The 20,689-nt window shown below is 38.3% G+C and overlaps 1 protein-coding gene across 2 annotated transcripts in view; it reads right to left on the minus strand.

Moving 5' to 3' along the window:
- Positions 1-17,683, minus strand: part of LOC121519190 (vacuole membrane protein 1-like) — a 106,964-nt gene extending 89,281 nt beyond the window's left edge. Inside the window, exons 1-4 of one of the 2 annotated variants that reach the window (XM_041802019.1) lie at positions 17,628-17,683; positions 12,888-12,987; positions 12,314-12,452; positions 1,302-1,392 (exon numbers count right to left, since the gene is read on the minus strand). In XM_041802019.1, coding sequence (XP_041657953.1) covers positions 1,302-1,392; positions 12,314-12,452; positions 12,888-12,987; positions 17,628-17,630 — 333 coding nt within the window. In that variant the 5' untranslated portion in view covers positions 17,631-17,683. Of the gene's footprint in view, positions 1-1,301; positions 1,393-12,313; positions 12,453-12,887; positions 12,988-14,163; positions 14,292-17,627 lie in introns of those variants that run through there. The other variant, XM_041802018.1, reaches the window with a different exon arrangement.
- Between the last annotated feature and the right edge of the window lie 3,006 nt (positions 17,684-20,689).

The raw sequence follows: 20,689 nt of genomic DNA on the forward strand, positions 1-20,689 counted from the left end.
CCCAGCAAAACAAAAACATCACAAACTGTCTCTCTATTTGCTGGCAGAATTCTGGGAAACGCAGTGCCAGCCATGGGCGATTGTTACGTGAAGTTACAGAGAAGTGATTACACAACTCTCCAGTCTCAACATCACAGGGGGAAAAAACTTTCTATGGAAGTGGGTTTTTAAAATACTACAGCTCAAAGTAGGAAAAGCCCAAAAGTGGGGGAAGCTCTAGTTAGACGACAGAATAGTTTGCTTTGGTATACATTAACAGCTCCAGCTGTTTGTACTGTGGACATAAGAGATTAGCGGCTCAAAGTGAGCTTTGTGGGAAGTTAATAATTAAATCAACGTCATAAACACAAACACAAGCATGTTCTTGTTAGAGATGAAGTTGAGGCAGGTACTGTTCTGTTCCCTCAGTGAAAACAAGCATCTAATGAGGAAATGTCTATTTTGTTACATTTTTCAGTGTTGCAATCGTAGTAGGATATGCAATAAATCCAAAAATACTGAAGTGTGCATATTTGCACACTTATGTGACAGAGTGAATGTTTTCTAACACATCTTCTCATAACTAATTAACTCTAAACAGCAGAAGTGTTGTAGAATTTTACCATCTGATCTTTGTAGAATTTATTTTCCCAGCTCTTCTCTCCTCTCTAAGCCATAATGCCTGCTAACCTTGCAGCTGCCACCAAATTGACACCAATTCATTAATGTTTGGCTGATCACCGACCAAGGATTTATCAGATTTTGACAATAATGTTAATGTGTGGTTTCTATGGTATCTGGGGTTCCATTTATAGGTCAAATACTATGTTCAGTTTGGGTGATAGCACATTTTATGATTTTTTTTTTCCTTTCATGCATCCTCTTATCTTAGTCACAATGAAAGTTTAAGCTATTGCCCTCAAGCCCTGTGAGGATTTTCATCTAAACTAAAAGGCCTACGTTTCATAGGCCTATTGAACCTAACAAGAAATAAGGGTTGATTTTGAACATCTAGCTGAAGTCACTTTAACCTGCAGACAGGAGGAGCCAGGGATAAAAAATACAACAACTAATAACCATATCAATCTAAAATACATGTAATGTTTAGTATTTAGTGTGAAAAAATGTGGAAAATTGCAATCTGTAGTTCGCAATTTTAAGGCCAGCAATCCTTAAAGAAAGAAATCAAAAATTGCAACCTACATTAAGCTCCATGCTTATGATTGATGCCAGCTTAATGTGGCTGAAAAAATGATCAAGGTGTCAGCTTCTACAAAACCTTAATCACAGTGACCGTTCTACTAAATATATTTAACAGTTACCTTCTGGTGCGCTCCTTCAATACAGTAGGCGATGTAGAGGAGAATAAGCAGGATCAGCAGGCCAAACACAGTTTGTCTTTGCTGCCAGAGCCTGGGTGAAAGAAAGAAGAGAACAAAGGTGGAAAATGAATGATATGTGTTGGCAAGTGTGAGATAGCAGAGATGAATATCGTTAGATGAAGAGAGAAAGATGCTGTGCAGATGACAGAGTTAGGGCAGATGATAAACTTTGAGCTATTTGTGCTTCATATGTGAAGCAGGATTAGTACAAAGTTAGGATGCCAGAGGAGGTAAATTTCATTTTATCTTTGGGAGAGAGAGACATCTGCTGGAAATATTCAAGCCTCTGCAATTTATAGTCTTAGGCAGCAAAAGAGGCATGTTCTCAATAAGATAATAGTCATGTGGGTAATTCTCTGCATAAAAATGTAACCCTTTTTGTTACTGCACTATATGTGCTTCCTTTGTCTTGGCAGTTTACTGAGAAAGGGGCACGCAAGGATAAAGCTAACATTCACAGTAGGGTTGTTGCTCACTTAGTCATGACTCCGTGTCCTCATCTAAAAGTTTTTGGGCATCTTTATTTGATGATATACAGAGGGAAAGAGCATAGAAGATTTGCAATTAATACTGTATGAATAACAAACTTAAGGAAGTGTCATACAAATATAACATAAAATCTATCCAGCCAAACTGGTGTTACAAAGATTCAAAACGGATACAGATTTTTCTGATTTTTGTGGTCTAAATCAAAAGAGTGCCACTGGTGTTTTCTTTCATTGTATTTATTCAAGAATGTTTTAGTTGGATGTGTCTAATTTTCTGAAAAAGAAACTTCAAAAGTACATTGACATAAAGGAGTTTGGTGTTCTTTTAAACTGCAAAGCAGATGAAATGGACAAAGACATATTGTATCTCAAACTAGTCATTATTTCTTGGAAAATTCCAGACAAACAAAACAAATGGAACAACTCAAAACCTACTTTCCTACATAATACAGATAAACTGAGGAAATATAGTACCTCTGTACCGAACATGATGAACAAAACGTACTCAGTTTGATTATTGCACGACTATAAAAGGCTATTAATATAAAAATATCTGGCATGATGAATGTCAGTTTGTATGTGTATTTAATTCCATTTTTACTTTGTCTTCGTTTATATGTTGTGTGAAAAAAATACTGAATAAAGTGTGCCTGAAAAACATCAAGGGTTGCTACATTTAGATGTGCCTCACATAATGGTGAATACGTTTAAAATCTTCCTCTAAATGTTGTATTACAACTTTAACTTTCTTAAGATACTGTAAAATCATAAACAGTAGAGATTGCATTTATTTTCTTGTAGGCTTCTAGTATAATTATGGTTTATTTGCGTCATTTATCCAAGTTTTACCCATACTTTACAAACCTAAGAGACATTTCTAACTGATTTTTGGATGGACAATTTATATTCAAATAGGTCCATTAGGTAAATCTATCTATATTTTTTGATAAGGTATTTACCACTAACTGCATACTACACAGCTTTTTAGACACTGTTGTTTGCTAGCTAGCTAATTTTAGCAGTTACATACTGCTAATTTGGCTAACTGAAAAAAGGACAGTGACAGTGGTTACATGCCTGTTCTTAGATTCTTCGCCTGCAAATGATTATTTTTTTATTCAAAAAAATACTTCTCATAACGTTTAATTGGTTATTTGAGCTGTTTTGATACGGTGCAGTATTTTAGAATAAAATACTGACAAAGCTAACGTAACATTGCAATAAACTGATGTGCAATCTTATGTATACCACCATATTAATTAAACTTGGAGAAACTCAATAAAAAAAATCTTTATTAAGCTTAACGACAAACACTGATACCTCTAACATACATCTATTAAAAATACCTTTATTTTTCTAGTAGGAAATTGCGGCTTTGGCTGTGAATAACTGCATCTGAATAACTGGTCAACAGCGAATAAGAACCGTTATTTTTGCTAACGGACAAACGTCGTTAGCTTAATTTGTCTGGGGAAAGCAACTTGCTGGTTTGGTCCAAACTGCAAACGGAGTTTTATCTTTTCAGTTATTGGGTTAAATAACTTGACTTTGTGCCAAAAGACTTACCTGCGTCTGTGAAAAGATATTTGGAGCAAACTCAACGGAAGGACCGGGTTAATGTACTTCCCCTGTGGCTGTAAGTGGCAAACGTTCCTTTATCAACTGTCTGTTGACAGTTAGCCCACTGGTAACTGCAGAGTTCAGTCTTCCTGTCTTGCAAAAGTATAACTGATGTTGAAATGGACAACACTTTGCCAATTTGTCACTGAAATGCATCCAGTCCAGACAGAGAGGAGTATTGGGATTACAGTAATGCCACCAGCAGCATCTACATAGCGGTGGTTGGCGGGCTTAGAAATTTGGAGCCAAGGCAAACGTGGGCAAGGGGCCCTCTACATCCATTGTTCTCCCTCTTTTTTAACCCTCACATATCTAAGAAAGTTCATACAAAACAAGAAAACATATCAACAGGTAATGCCATAAAATACTACTACTAAATAAAATTTTTGTATTAACAAAATAGTTTCTGTTAAAAATGCACTTTATTGTCCATTATCAGCCATGTCGGGGGGCTAAATAGGACAATCTTAGACCATAAAGGAACAGGTTGTTTGCAATCACATAGGCCTAATACAGAATGTCCATTGGGGGTGAAGAAATGGGGGACAGCCATTAGGAATGAAGGGAAGTTAGTACTTTACAGTTCTTAATGGGCCTCTACAACAGAATAGGATCCCTTCGCTTTCCTGAAAAAAGTGATTTTTACCACAGTTTAACAGATTTACCTCGTATGAAGTGATAAATATCACAGAATCTCAGTCTTGCATATGTTCTACATGGTAAAACCAAACAAATTGAAAGTCCTCAATATTTTTGGTGAAACCAATCACGCCAAAGTTTTTAAGCAGTAGAAATACATTTTAAAGTAACTGTTACTCGTAAATTTATGTTGGCTTAACCTAAGTTAACCTGCACTGTTGAAACTTTTCCTTACTTAAAGAGTATGTTTCAGTCCTGCTCAAAACATGTTCAGGTACTTTTCATATAGCTACGTGATCTTCATCCAGTACAATTTTTCCATAATTCTATATCACATACTTAAATCTTGAATATTAATGCCACCCAAGGTCGTACAATTTAAGGGACTACCACTGACAATAAGAGAAAAGGGCACACTGAACAAGGTCATCTTCATCATGTTCAGTGTATCATCCACTGTATATTATAGTTGTTCCCTACAGGCGGGATTTCTCTCACTGAGTCAGTTACTTCACGAATGGTGCAAAAGTGTCTAATACCAAAAGGCATTCTGTGAACAACGACAAAAACACATGATTAACACAGAAAAATAGAGCTGAAATAGCCATTTTGGACTTCTAAGTGAACACAACTTATTTTTTCAATAACCCTTAACTGTTCTGTCTTGCAGTGTAATGCCTGTCGTTGTCAAGTCAGATGAAGGGAGACAAGGGTCTTGGGGAGTCTTGTACTGAGCTAAGAGGCTAACTGAGCCCCTTTACCATTTTGAAAAAATCCATGTTTTGTCACAAACATGCTTTTAATTGAAATGGTGATGCATTATCAACCGAATGAACATTGTGGGGTAAGCGATCGAGAGATGATGAGCTGTTCATGAACAGGCCTTTGCAATGAATCAGCCCTTTTCAACACGGGTAGATCAGAGTTTAATATGTTAAACCATGGCAACACTGTACAGAACCAAGCCAGATCATGTTGTGGAAACAAGACCATGCCCAAGTGTTGTGTGGTACTGCTCATCCAGGTTTTAGACGGACGCGTTTTTAACTCCCAGCCGTTGTCGTTTCTTCACAAGTTTCCAAGAAAAAAGAAGATTTAAACCTGAATAGTTCCCTACTTTCGGAACACAAGGAACTGAAAAATTAATAATGTTTATATTTTCAAACTTTAAAAGCATTGCATAGTTGTAAACAGCTCAAAATTGTGCCTTATCGGTAACATTTAATGCAGAAATCACTACTTCCCCCTAAGGCGTGTTCTCTGCTGATGTGAGACGTCATCTTCAAAGAACCTATTGATGATCTGCTAAAGCTGATTTATCATAGTTCTTCTACATCTATGTTTACTCACCCTCTCCTCGGTGCAGAAAATGCACAAATTTGTTTCATAAAATAGATCAGAATGCAGGAAAATAAATGATTGGTGCTTGAGAATTCTGGAGAAAACCTCCAGATGCCCTAAGCTGCTGGTGCCAACTATGAAAACAGCAATTTTTAAAATATCCTATGTATTGACCATCAGGATGTTGCAGAAAGAAAAAAAAACTCTAAAGATTTGACTCTTAAACACTTTATTTGTGCCTTTAAAAAATATATGGGGCACAAGTTTGTTTAAGCTGGTCATTAACTTACAAATTTGTATTGAAAAATGATTGTAAAAAGTTTGCCTGATGGTAAAGTACGCCTATAATGAAATATTTTCAGCCTACTGATTGTAAAGAGAATAGAAACTTGTGCTTAAGTTAGGAATGACGTCTTTTTACTGGCCTCTTATATCTCTAATTTTTGTCTAAGTGGCAATACTAAGAAATTAAAATAATTACACCAATTAGACCATAATCTTTTCAAAATTACACCAGATTACTAAATATGTCCCATATATCCACATCTCTCTGATTTACAACCACTGTCATTTACATTTTAAGCCAAACATGCAGAACCACAACACTTAACAGTGTGTTGCCCTGAGGACTCCCTGTACATGTGCAATAAATTACCAACCACTTCTATCAACATTCAGGATAAACGTCTCTGCACGCTTGTGGACTAAGTTGTAACATCTTTGCGTGCATTCTCCCTGCAGCAGTTACAGCACCATGTGTTTTTCAGTGTTGGTGAGAAGCAGCCTCTCTCCGTCACAACGCTGCTCGTGGTGCTTGCGGCTCACCACATCCTCTTGTAGTTTAGAAAATAAACACGTTGTCCTCACACACTTAACCACAAAGGCCTCCCTGAGCGTACAGTCTGACCTTCTTTTTGGGCCCTGGATGTCAACAAAGATTATGAGGTGTGTAAAAGACATGTTTTCTGCAGATGGGGGAATTTGACATACAGTTGTCTGATGTTGATGACTGAGGATGTAACGTCAGTTAGACCTTGTGAGCTTTGTCAGTAGAAGGAATGAGGAGTAAAGAACAGATAAACCAATGCTGTAATGTCTTGATTGTTTTGCATTATTGGTTTCATTAAGCTTCTGGCTGAAGTCTAAACTACGAGGGACAGGCCTTCTGGGATGATAACACAGAGACAATCAAGGTCATCTCCTGTCTGGTTTTATGTGTTTGTGCCTTTGCGTGGCTGTGGGGGAAAGAGGATACAGAGTGTACAAGGTTATTTTTCACTGCCATTATGTTCCCTTTTTAGCCCAAGACTGAAAAGCAGAACAAGATAGCATAAACATTGTTCACTCAGGCATTGATACTTCTGAAAAAATACTGATTAAACTTTTTCTCATGAATAAAATCACAAAAATAAAGATCAGGAATGTGCTCACAGTTTTGATGTCAAAACCATTTCAACTTCATGCTATATTTGGAAGACTTAAACTTAAATCATCCCACCTCAAATTTCACTTAACACAAACTGTTTATTCATCAGCATTACTTTTGAGAATGAAGTAACAGGCTTGTTTTGTTAAAAGGTCAAAGAAAATATTTGTGGTGACTTTAAGAGTACAGATACATGATAACTATTAGCAAAGTTCAGCAGTACTTCAGTCCTTCTCATCTCAATGTAAATTTGCAGAACAGGTTGCCTCCCCTTGTTTCTCAGGATCGTTTATGCTCTATTTCTTTCCTCACCACCTCTGCTTGGGACTTACTGCCTCCCACCTGAGTCATAAAAGTAGGCAAGGAGGAGATATGTAAAAGAAAAAGACGAGCAGAAGCAACAAGTATTTAAAAAAAAAAAAGGTTTTGGGAAATTTGGAGCCATCATTTTTAAAGCATTGTCAGATAAATATAAGATGTGGCACAGCTGCATCATCTGCTCATTGTTTTGTTAGAGGACAGTTGTATTTCAAGGTCTCTCACTTATCAGTATAACAGTCTTCACATCAGTGATCCCAACCAAATGCATCAAAGCAATATCACACAAGAGGGAGTGATGATGTACTGAGTAGCAGCATGGCTGTGCCAGTCATGGGAAAATAATCAGTGCGCTGATATCCAGTACAACAGCTTAACCTTTGGCATAATATAACTGGGTGATATGCCTCTCTCTTCTTTCTCCACACATAAGCAACAACTCTTTGGCCAAAGAGCCCTACTTTGGTCTCATTTGAGCAAAGGACATGCTTCCCCGTGCGTAATCTTTCTCCAGTTTGTGCTTAGCATACATCAGTCTGGCTTGAAGATGTCTCCTCTGTAGATAAATCAAATATCTATTAGGGTTGTCCTGATCGGCATTTTTGACCTCCGATCCAGATCTGTTTTTTTTTTATTGAATATCTGCCAATACCGAGTCTCGATCCAATATTCATAATTACTTAGATTAGAGTTTCAACAGTTTTTGTTTACAAGAATAACTTAAGTAAACAGAATAACTACTAGATGTTTCAAATTTATTCCATTTAACTTAATACAGCCAACATTGTTGTAAAAAACAAAATCACATTTCTACTTAACCCTTTACCTACTGAGTCTAAAAATGGCGATTTGGACATATTTCGTTATTATGGCTCTAAAATAGTCAGGAAATGCCCTGAGTCTGAGAGCTTTGGCCCCTTTTCCCAGGAGTACTTGAACTTGACTTTTCAATGCCTGGTTAATGATTATTGCACATTATATGGAATTGTCAGCAGTTTAAAAGAAGAAAAACAAAAAAAACGGATTTCTTTTTCATGGCTTTTATGAGAAGGAATTTTGTTATTGCTCATGAAGTTTTCAGTTGTCATTTGAAATGTGAACCTATACATGTTTAGAACAATCACCAGTCATTTTTTGAGTCTAGGACTCTGGGTGTGCAAAACACAGTGCAAAAGATAACTATATACATAGGCGACAATTAGTGCAAATAAAGGTGGAAAAATGCATTCTCAACATTCTCAAGTAACATGTTGTTATTGCACATGACAGACACGCACAAATGCCACTATCTAACGCTGTTTTTTGAAAACAAAACACCACTCTAGCTCACTCTCCTTTTACTCTCTTCCTTCACTCTCCTTTCTCACTCATCTTCTGCCAATGCTGCCGTTTTCAAGGTGCTGTTCGACATTACCGTAATATGTATACCACACATCATATCTTGCCAGAAAGTACAGATTCTCAGCTCTCTGTCAGCGTTGGAATTTTTTAGATTGAGCAAACTTATGAGGAGTTACAGTGTTGAGAATAAGTGTAGCGGTCTCACGATACTTCTGGTGTTTTGCTATGGTGTTTTGTTATGAATGCCCACGTCATATGGTTGTGAGTAATGGACCATATATGTGTGCATGCCCACAACTCTAAGCTTTCCAACGCTGTTGGAATTTTTCTGATCGGACAAACTTTGACAGAGTTATGGTAATAATACTCCGGACATATAAAACACAGCGCTGGTGCCAGGTCAGTAGGTAAAGGGTTAAAATGGTGTATTAGCTCTGTTTCACTTTAATAATCTATCAATAGATAAATAAAGTTACATTTCAACTTGACTGTATTAATCACAACAAAAACTGTAGTCAAGACAGTTTAACTTGAATAGGACCAAAAACATGAATCATACAGATTCAAAACAACAATCCCTATTAAAATGTAGCAGCTTTATCTGAGACATAAACCAAAACACTAGCATTGCAATAAAACCCAAATATCAAATACATTGTTTTTACAGTGCAATTTCTGAAGTGCAACTGGAGCCCCCAATTTCCTCCCTCATTTTTATTTCTTTACCCACTGTTACTTTAAAATGGAGTGCAGCTTTTTGTTTAGGAAAATTCTCGATGGCCTGCTTTACATGCTCTGCTCTGTGAGACCCACTAATTTGGCGTGCATGTAATACTGCACGCTTTAACTCAAAGGTGGAGGACTGTGCAGTGAGACTCAGCAGTGACATGGGGCAAACATCAGAGCTCTAAACGTCTGTAGTGAAGCTAACGGCAGTGAAGTTGCTTTTTAAATTCTCTAGTATGCTGTCTCATACTTTGTTGTTCAGCTCTGGTAAGGCAGTGTTAGTAATTCACTGTCCAGGTGGCAGGGCACAGCGTGGGTCTAAAAGTTCAAGAAGGCGACAAAAACCCAAATTCTCCCCCAAGGAGATAGGATGGTTGTCCAAAGCAAAGAATTCAACCACTTTTTCTGTTATCTTTTAAGCCTTATCGCTCTCTCAAGGGTCCTTGTCTGTTCTCTTAAAGTCCAGAGGTTGTTGCTTCGGTGAAGCTGCCTGTTGCTATAGTGAAGTCAGTGTATTCGACTGTATGTTTAGTTCAGAGATGATGGATCAAATTTGTAGTGTTAACTTCTGTTTCCACATCTTGAAACGGTCGTATTACAGATGCTGCAAGTGGCCACTGGACTGTTTTCACTCTCATGTTTGAGGTTTTTCCACACCACTAACATTTTACACACAGGAATGCTAATGTTGCTACTGCTGCTTTGTTGTGTTACTGATGCGTTTACAGCCTGTCGTAAATTGTGCTCCGTTTACAACAGCTGGTGTAAATGACCGGCTGAGCTGATCGGATCAAATTGCCGATCTCTGATTAATTAACAATGCTTATCATATGTATCGGCTCCAATCTGATACATATGATTGGGATCGAGACATCCCTGGTATCTATCTAGAAGTGGAGTTTTTCATTGTCTGCAACCTCACAGTCCAGTCCTGTGCAGGGATCTAGTGATTGTTTTCTTTAAGACTACAATTCCCAACTTGGCAAACTCATTCACCAGTCTCTTGGCAGTCTCTCACTAGTTTTCTTTCCAGAGTGTTTGAAATCTTTCTCTTCCTACCTCTGCCAGGCTTGTTCTGTACTGTGTGGCTCTCTTTGAATTCCTTGATGATACTTCTGACTCCTTGACACTTGGATATGTAGTGACATATTTATATATTCTTCTCCTGCTTTGTGAGCTTTAAAAAATATCTTTTTCTAAACTGATTTTTTTTTGTTGTTTTTGCCACAATACTTTCTCAATTGACAGCTCCAGTCCTTACTTCAGTTTTTATACTGTGTGTAAATTAATAGATTACACTCAGTTTTACCTTAATTTTACAAGCTTTGAGCATTACAGAGTTAATCAGTGCACCACAGTGTTTCATCCTATGGCTCCAATAAAAGGTCATTTCTAAAGGGAGCCAATGATTTTGACCCTGGTAGGTTTTTGTTTTTGTAAAGAAAAAAATTTCTGTGTGCAAAGTAAAATAATATAGGCATTCAAAATAAAACTAAGCTGTTTGGAGGCTGTCAAAAACCTTTCTCTTTTTAAAAGGACTTGGGAAATGCCTAAAAAAAAATCAGGGGGGGTATAATAATGCTGTCCTCATCTGTAATAGCAAAATGTCATTAGCAACAACATTTCTCATGTTTTGTTTGTTTTATCATTTATTTGCTTCACACAACTTGTTAAGAACTGGGGTGTTTCCTTGCAGCCTGAGCAGCTTTATTCACTTCTGCTTCCTCTTGTACGGTTACATGTTTTAGTTACAGCTACCTTTTATTTTGTACAACTATCTGTATGTTTGTTTTATCATGCAAACAGTGAAATAAGATTCTGTTGTCCAGTTGCTTTGGTGGTATTTGTCATTGATGAATCTAGAAACAAACCATCTGCTTAAATGTTATTTAACAGTAGTGGGCAACGGCAGGCAGTGATACATGTACTTCAAAATCCAAGTGATGTTGTGCTCTATACAGTAGACTGACATTAAGATGGGCAAGCTACAGCTGGCCGGGCATGAAGCCAAAACATTTCTTCCTGCTGACTGGCTGCAGTATAGGTTATACCCCCCCTCTCTAAGTTGTTTATTAAAGCAAAAAAAGGAGGGATGTAATTTCATGACTGACAGCTCTGTTAAAAATGAGGCTCCTTGTAGTGTGTTCAACTGGATAATCACAGCAGAGAGTAAAAGAAAAAATGTGACGGAAACTAACAATACAGTCAAAAAATAGGGGCGCGCAACATTGGACTTTTGCTAATATCTGATATGCTGATATTTTCAAATCAACTTTATCTGATACTAATCCACTGTTTAAAAGTAGTTCAGACCTAAAACTTCAGTCCTTAAAACATACAACTATTATTTCATAATAATTTTTTATACAGCCAATATTTACAGCTGATATGGCAGATCTTAATAGCCAAATTACCTGTCGTAAATATCGGCACAAATTTCCATATCTGCCGATGAAACTGTGCATCCCTATCAAAAAGTTTGCATTTACATAAATGTCTTCTTTAGATTGTTACAAGAATCTCTTCTGCTTTGGACTGCACCTACAAGAGGGATTTTGACATTTAATCAGCACAACGTGTGCTTTGATTAGTGGACAATTCTGTTGTTGCACCAGCCAGCTCCCTTCTAAGCATTTCATGGCAGCAGAAAATGTTAGCACCTATTTTAAGGTTATTTTTGCTTGATTTTTGCACGACAGAGTGAAAGAGAGAGGCTCTGTCCCTGTTAATAAACAGTCAATGCTCTTTTTAGCACTCATGGAAAGTCTTTTGTCCAATCAAATTACTCAGCTGGAGCTACCAGTTGTATAATTTTATATGTCAAGGGTTTTTATATCACAGCTTTGTGTTACTCCTTCTAATCCTGAAACAGCTGGCAAAAAGGATTCAGCAAACGATGAGCATCTTTGCCCATGGCTCTCTGTTCTCTCATTATGTCTCCCTGAGATGCATTTTAGGGTTTGAGACATCCCTAAATAGAGCACTTGGAGATTGAATACTGAGTCAGGGGCAGGAGAGCAGATAGGACAGAAGAGAAGACACTGTGTACTTACCTCCATGCCCATTCTTTGAGGGTGATAAGCAGCTCCAGTGTAAAGTAGTATACTGTGAGCAGAGGATTCTTCCACAACACCAGAGTTTCTCGGTCTTCTCTGTCCCTCTGTTTTCTTTTATCCACAGACGGCTCTGAGTCTAAAAGGGCAGAGCAAGTAGATTTAAATAGACACACATATTAAAACAAATAATTAAGCAAATTAAAAAAATCAATACTGCATTACTGCAGTATGTAATGAAGAGATGATAAAACACAGACAAACTTAAATGGGAAAGAATATGGAACAACATATCTCTTGCTCCCATTATCATTATCCCCAACCTGTACAGCAGAAATGAGTTAAGTTTTTTGTTCTTTGTATACTTGTATGTTCATGCCCTCTAGTGCCAGTGACATTGAAAATGAAGAATAAACAATAAAAAGAATAATAATGGCATAAAAAATATAGTTCTTTTCATAACCTTTCTTATATTTTTAAAGGCATTTAGCACTGTGGCACTATTCTGCTAGTATCTATGAGCTTGGATTTGACCTTTCGTTCTGCTTTTATACTGGGTGTGTTTCAGTTTTACCTGCCAACTCTCCATTTTCTTGTTCCTTCACACCAAGACGCCTCTGAGGTTGTTCACTTTCAACTCCATGCTCTGCCATCTCACTCACCAGGAGGGTGTCCTGTTGAGACAACAGACAGGCCTTAAGAGCAGAATTACACTCACCATAAATGCCAAATCTGGCTCTTAGGAAGAACTAACATGCATTAACTCACAGCAGCTCCCCTAAACCCTCACCACTCTGGAACATGTCTGTGCGCACTGTTCCTTCATCGCAGCTGAGCTGCCGATGTTTTCCTGCTCCTGCAGATTACTGGTAACCCAATAAGGCCTGTGCATGACCCAATGAGTACTTTAATTGGCATTAATGTTGACTACTAGAACACTTTAGTGTGTACACTTGATTATAAGTACACCTCCCCTGCTGATCAAATAGCAGTGATATGTGGGTGAAAGAACACAGACTAAACTTTGGCTTTTTAACCACACACATTCACACACGTGTTTGCAAGCCTGGAGCACAGAGTGTCTCACTACGGAGCTTCAAGTCTCTCAGGAATCTGTCAGTGAGCAGTGAGATGGGGACTCTGACACGGAGGTATGCAGTTTACCATCTGGTGGAATTGTCAGTGTGCCTCTCACTCACACTCTCTCTCCCTCAAAGCTTAATCCCTCGATCCTGTACCCGAGGTTCTGGGCCTCTGGCTTCTGTTTCCATGCATTCACACAAATTAGAGACGTCTACTGATGTTATATCAGGATGTGGTGCCTCTTCAGAAGCATCAAGAATTTGGTTGAGACATTCAAACACAGTAAACATTTTTTAAAAGCACACTTAACTATATGAGTGAAAAAAATGCCTTAAAGACATGCATAAAACTTGGGTTATAACACAAAAATTTTACTATTGAGTGAAAACTATTAGTGCTTTCACACATGCGCAGAACCTTTGAAAATTTCCTTTTGTGCTTTGCCACCTAGTAAAACTTCCATGTACAGTTTGGGTGAGCCCATGTGTGAACACAGCTGGTAATATTCAGGAAAATTAAACGCAAAGTGAGTGATATTTGGCCTAGTATTGTTTAGCAGAGCAAACATGGAAAAAAAAGAAACATAATATTTATTAGTAGACCTATATACATTAGTGTTAAATTACCTGAAAAAAATCTTTTTTTTAAATTAACTCAAATTATGCTTTTAGTCATACATAGGGAGAGTCCCCTCCACAGACTCTGCCATCTTGTAATTTTGCATCTAGAATCTGACTGTTAGATGTTGCTGATATTCTAAATTTTACCTGCAGTGCTTTTGAGCAGGCAGGGGTCATGACTTTTCCATCACAAAGCAGCCTGTTAGCATCCATTGTGACTGTCATCACATAATGAAGCTGCTTCATATGTTTTCTTATCATTCACTGATTGTCAGTACATCTTCCTCCCTTCGCCCCACAGGGAACATCTCCTACTGAAAGGTGCATCTGTGAACACAAAGATGTTTCAGGAGCAGCCTGGTCTGAAATGTCTGGAAATTTTCAGTAGTGTATGTGTGAAAGAGGTTTTAAGAGTAGCAAAAAAATACATATAAAACAAGTCATCTTAAACTATTTGGTCAACACAATTTAATTTAGTTTGAATTCAGATTAATTTTCTTCCCTTTGCCTTAGCAGAGGATTCTCGTATCATTATAACTCACTGATGTCCTCAAGACCTGAAAACTAGAGATGCACAACATTGGATTTTTTAACACCTATTTTTCAATTTAAAAACCACAAACCATTCCTGTTCAAAAGGAAGCACAGTCACGTGGAGTTATGGAAGAGTGAGGAAGTTGACCGTCTGGTAATTGTTTAACCTTTGTGGCTTCATTCATTCATTCATGGCTCACAATGGGCCTCCTTGAGTGTAAGCACCTTTGGCTGCCACCTATATCTGATAGTACACTTGCTGAAATATGTGATACACTGCATATATGTGCGACTGATATATGATGGATGAAAGTATCGGCCAATACCAATATTTAACCTTATAAGCTAATAACGATATCATGCTGATTAAGGGTCGACCAATTAGCAGTCTGACCAATTATTACCTCCGCCAAGGAGGTTATGTGATCACGTGGGTTAGTTTGTTTGTTAGTTTGTTTGATTGTTTGTTTGCTTGTTTGTTTGTTAGCAACATAACTCAAAAAGTCATGGACAGATTTTGATGATATTTTCAGGAAATGTCAGAAATGGCATAAGGAAGAAATGATTAGATTTTGGGAGTGATCCAGATCACCATCTGGATCCAGGAATTTTTTAAAGGATTCTTCGCTATTTGGAGATGGGGCTAATGGCGGAGGTCTGCACTGTTACCACTTTACACCAGGAGATGGCAGACATGAGTAACTTCAATCCCAGCAGCAGTTTCTGGTGTGTTTCTATTTCAAGTTTTGGAGTTCATAGTTTGAAAGATGCACGCCCAGTCGAGGAGACGAGTCGGAGTGTAACAGAGAGAAAGACAGCGAACTGTAGCGAGAATTCTCACAATGCTGGGAGGAATAGAGGAATATTCACCCTCTGCCATGACTTTCAGTCATCCTGAGAGGCCATGGGGGCTTCCGCCATCACAGTCCACACTTAGCGAAGCCAATGCTTTGCCTCACCGTGTCTCCACCCCACCGAGGAGGGAGTAATCAGCGAATTAGATTTTGGGAGTCATCCGGATTACTGTTTGGATCCAGGAATGTTTTGAAAGGATTCTTCCCTATTGGGAGATAGGGCTAATGGTGGAGGTCTGCGCTCTCTGAGTGCTTTTCTAGTTGTGAATGAAATTTGGCATATGGCCAATTAACAGTATCAGCATTTTGTTTTACTGATAATCACTAAAGTTATCAAATCAAAAGGAGCACTTTGGTTCCACTGCAGAGTGTGTCTTTATTTTCACTCTCCATGGTCTCCCCAGGTGTCCTGTATACAACACAATCAGCTTGGCTGGGCATGATATGAGTACTAGCCAATCAACACCCATGCCTGGGTGCCACTGACACAGTGAGTGTAGGGCATCACTTCCCATTTCCCTGATGCAGTGTGATTTCTTATGCTGATGGAACTAGGGCTAAATTGTTTATTTTTCTTCTTGTTCATGCACTTTTACTTTTGCCTCATTTAGTACAGTAAGTATATCATAAAAAAATCATATCAGTTCCAAATATCAGTTATCGGTCTCATGAACTACTAATAATCAGCACTGATATCGGCCCTGATAAAGTAATAACTGTCCAACCCTTATACTGATAATATTGTGCATTACTGAAAATTAAATCAAACCCCCTCCATCGGTTCTGTGTTATATGCCTTCACAAAGTATACAGTTCCAGACAGTAGAAGTACCATGGTGGACCAAGATGAAGGGCTGGGGTAGTTTTTGACCCTGGTCTAAATTGTCCAAAATGTATTCAATATATCCTTGAGTAAAAGAGGACATTTGTGCAAAGTCTGAAGAAAATCCCTCAGAGCATTCATGAATTTGTGTTCACAGAACATGTACAGGCAGACAGACAGCACAGAAACATAATTCCTCTGGCCCTTGGCTATCACCCGTACAAATACATAACAATAAAAGCAGAAAAAGTAATCTATATACATATGCAAAGAAAATGAGGTTAACTGGCAATAAAAGTTATGCTTATGCAAGACAAAGACCAAGATAAAGACACTGGTTCATGTAACAACACTATAAAAACTATTATAAAACCAGGTTTGTCTGAGGTTTGTCAGTTTCTTTGTCTAAAGGTAGTCTTTCATCCTTCTTTACTTTCTTTAAACCATCTACGTATTTGCCACTAGCTCTACATTATGCTGTTTCAGTGACTTCATGACATGGCCAGACCTCGCAGACCTGTAAACTACATGAAAACCACTTGGTTGGTTTGTTTTGATACGGTCTTACCTTGAATGACAAACACTCACATGTACAAACGCACATCATGAGTCATGAACAATGAGGCTGTGCCTACTTTGCAGCAACTGGAGTGACACAAAAGAGGAAAATAGAAAAAACTTCTCAGATGATTAGACTGTGAGGCATGTGGAGAGCTCCTCTTGGCCTTCTCAGGGAACCACAAACAAAAGCTTTTCATCACAAACTTTAAACCTTGAACACACAAGCTCACACTAGAAGCGCTGAGCCAAGGCTCCATGCACAATAGTGCTTAATACACACTATCATTTCTGCTCTTATATTGAACAGAACAATGCATTGTCCCACACAAGGGCTCAACAAAGTGCGTCAATCTGTGATATATCCTGTTAGCAACAACCCTAATTATAGAAAATGCTGCCAAACAGGTCACTTTGAAGGTAACATGCAACCCTGTTGCAAATGTGCAATATGTGCTCAACAGAATAATGATGAAGCTGATTTGATTTTTACTGCATATCTGTGCATTAATCCCAGTGGCTCTACCTAGTAAACAGTTTCATAACAACGCCTCACTGCAAAACACAGTAGCACAGTACTGCTCCAGCACTTGATTGCGCAATGCCTTCTACCAAAACAACCCGGACCTGTTGAGTAACTTTTTGTGCAAGGGACAATGAGAAGCTGAAAACAGAGCACATGCACTTCAGGATGAGAAATATGATAAGCAGCAATTAGGTGTTCACATTTCAAAACAGAGAAAACTACTTATTTTCTAAACTAGAAAGACAAAGTTAAAACACTTTTTTAAAGGCCGCTGATAAAAAGGCTTTTTATGTGTGAAGCAGAGAGGAAAACTCACCATTCAGCTGATGTTGAGTCCAAAATAAACCCTGTACACAAGTAAGCCCTGCAGAGGAGCCCCACTGGCAATGTAGGGCAGAAGTACGCTACCCATGAGCTGCATCATAACTTTAGTGCAGGGTGTGGTGATGGAGGGGGCCAAGGAGGGATAGAGTAGTGATACAGAGTGCCGGGGGAGGGGAGCAAGAGCAGGCTGTCAGAGGAGAAAGACACACAGAGGGGGAGAAGGACAGATTTCATCACTTGCCTGGTAGAACCTCCAGAGAGCCAGTCTAATTAAAGCTCTATAAATAAGTGGATCACTTTCCTGGAGCGCACTTCTAACACTTCTCAGTCCTCAGTAGGTTTCACACACACAGTGAATGAATGGCATGTGGGCAAGAGAGCTCGGCTAATTCCCAAATTGAAAAAGACGAAGAAAAAACACCTCAGGACATCATGTTTTTCAGGTCATAACCAGAGACAGACGCCCTTAACTGAGTGTCAGTGCCATCTTGTTGGTGTGACTGAAAACAAAGTTTTTTATGAAGTGGTGGATGTTGTTTTTGATTGGCGACAACAAAAAAAAATCGTATTTTATCTCTTACACACTTTATCTCTTACGCATGACCCATTTGAAGCCTCAGTGGAAGGTTATTAAATTATAAGTGAACGACAGGGCCTTCTGATTCATTTCCAATATTACAGTCAAGTTTATTTTTGAGCGCTAGATCCTGAGAAGGAAAACTACAGTGTTTTTATACAGCTATACTGTTGCTTTTAATTCATAATAACTGAATGAATCTGTCAAATTTATATTATTTATACAACTCATGTCAGAAAGAAAAAAGCAGTTTAAATACGCAGTGATGTTAGTCCATATAGAAGTTAAAAAGGAGCCAATGCAACCCAGGTAGCTAAAAGCAGTAAAAGCAGCTAAAGTTAGCATTAAAATATACGCACCATTAGTTTGGGGAAAAAAACAGGAATATTTACAAAACATAACTATTCCTTTATATTGATATTCACATACATGTCTGTTGGCTAGCTAACATCGCCGTCAGCAGGGTGTGATCTTTATGCCAATACAACAAAGATGTGAATGAATGCTAACACTAATGGCTGTTAGCAAATGAAATATAAAAAATACTAATGTCTTTTAAGACATGATATATTAGGTGGTTGAAGGACAGGAAAAATAGGTTACAACATTACCATTCGCGAATTGTACTATTTACTGTCATTTCTGTTAACTAGCTAGCTTTACCGTTAGCAAGGTATTAACGTTTTAACTGAAGTATCAAGCTAGGATGTGATTAGATGCTAACATTTGCTATAATCAACTGTTAGCCAATGCCTCATCAAATATACCAGTATTTTCAACTTAATATATGTTCATTTGATTCTTCCCCTATTCTCTCACGTTTTTGAATCAATTAAGTGTGTAAATCGTAGAAAAACTGGCTATAATATAAACAATCGCCGTTATCACTTCAAACTGGCATTTCTGTTTCCTAGCATACTTTACTGTTAGCAAGGTGTCAATGTTTTTAAGCTACTTAAACACAGTTGCAAGAAACAGCATGTGAACCCTTTGGGATTTCTTGGATTTCTACATAAATTGGTCATAAAATGTGTTCTGATCTTCATCTAAGTCACAACAATAGACAACCACAGTCTGCTTAAACTAATACTGCACAAAAAATGATATGTTTTCATGTTTTTATTGAACAAAACATGTAAACATTCACAGTGCAGGGTGGAAAAAGTATGTGAACCTTTGGATTTAATAACTGGTTGACCCTCCTTTGGCAGCAATAACCTCAACCAAACGTTTCCTGTAGTTGCAGATCAGACCTGCACAACGGTCAGGAGGAATTTTGGACCATTCCTCTTTACAAAACTGTTTCAGTTCAGCAATATTCTTGGGATGTCTGGTGTGAATCGCTCTCTTGAGGTCATGCCACAGCATCTCAATCGAGTTGAGGTCAGGACTCTGACTGGGTCACTCCAGAAGGCGTATTTTCTTCTGCTAAAGCCATTCTGTTTTTGATTTACTTTAATCAAAATGCTTTGGGTTGTTGTCCTGTTGCATCACCCATCCTCTGTTGAGCTTCAGTTGGCGGACAGATGGTCTTAAGTTTTCCTGTAAAATGTCTCGATAAAATTGGGAATTCATTTTTCTGTCAATGACAGCAACCCATCCAGGCCCTGAGGCAGCAAAGCAGCCCCAAACCATGATGGCCCCTCCACCATATTTCACAGTTGGGATGAGGTTTTGATGTTGGTGTGCTGTGCCTTTTTTTTCTCCACACTGTGTGTTCCTTCCAAAATACTCAGTTTTGTTTTCATCTGTCCACAGAATATTTTGTCAGTAGTGCTGTGGAACATTCAAGTGCTCTTTTGCAAACTTCAAACATGTAGCAATGTGTTTTTTGGGACAGCAGTGGCTTCCTCCGTGGTGTCAACTTCATTCTTATTTAATGTTTTACTTATTGTAGATTTGTCAACACAAATGTTAGCATGCGCCAAAGATTTCTGTAAGTCTTTAGCTGACACTCTAGGAGTCTTCTTCACCTCATTGAACATTCTGCGCTGTGCCCTTGCAGTCGTCTTTACAGGACGACCACGCCTAGGGAGAGTAGAAACAGTGCTGAACCTTCTCCGTTTGTAGACAGTCTGTCTTACCGTGGACACATGAACATCAAGGCTTTTAGAGATACTTTTGTAACCCTTTCCAGCTTCATGCAAGTCAACAATTCTTGATCTTAGGTCTTCTGAGAGCTCTTTTGTGCGAGGCATGGTTCACATCAAGCAATGCTTCCTGAGAACAGCAAACTCAAAACTGGTGAGTGTTTTTTTTTATAGGGCAGGGCAGCTTTAACCAACACATCAAATCTCATCACATTGATTGGACTCCAGGTTGGCTGACTCCTGGCTCCAATTAGCTCCTGGAGAAGTCATTAGCCTAGGGGTTCACATACTTTTTCCACCCTGCACTGTGAATGTTTACATGGTTTGTTCAATAAAAACATGAAAACTTATCATTTTTGTGCGGTATTAGTTTAAGCAGACTGTGTT

This window comes from Cheilinus undulatus, linkage group 12 (assembly GCF_018320785.1).
Source record: "Cheilinus undulatus linkage group 12, ASM1832078v1, whole genome shotgun sequence".
NCBI lineage: Eukaryota > Metazoa > Chordata > Actinopteri > Labriformes > Labridae > Cheilinus > Cheilinus undulatus.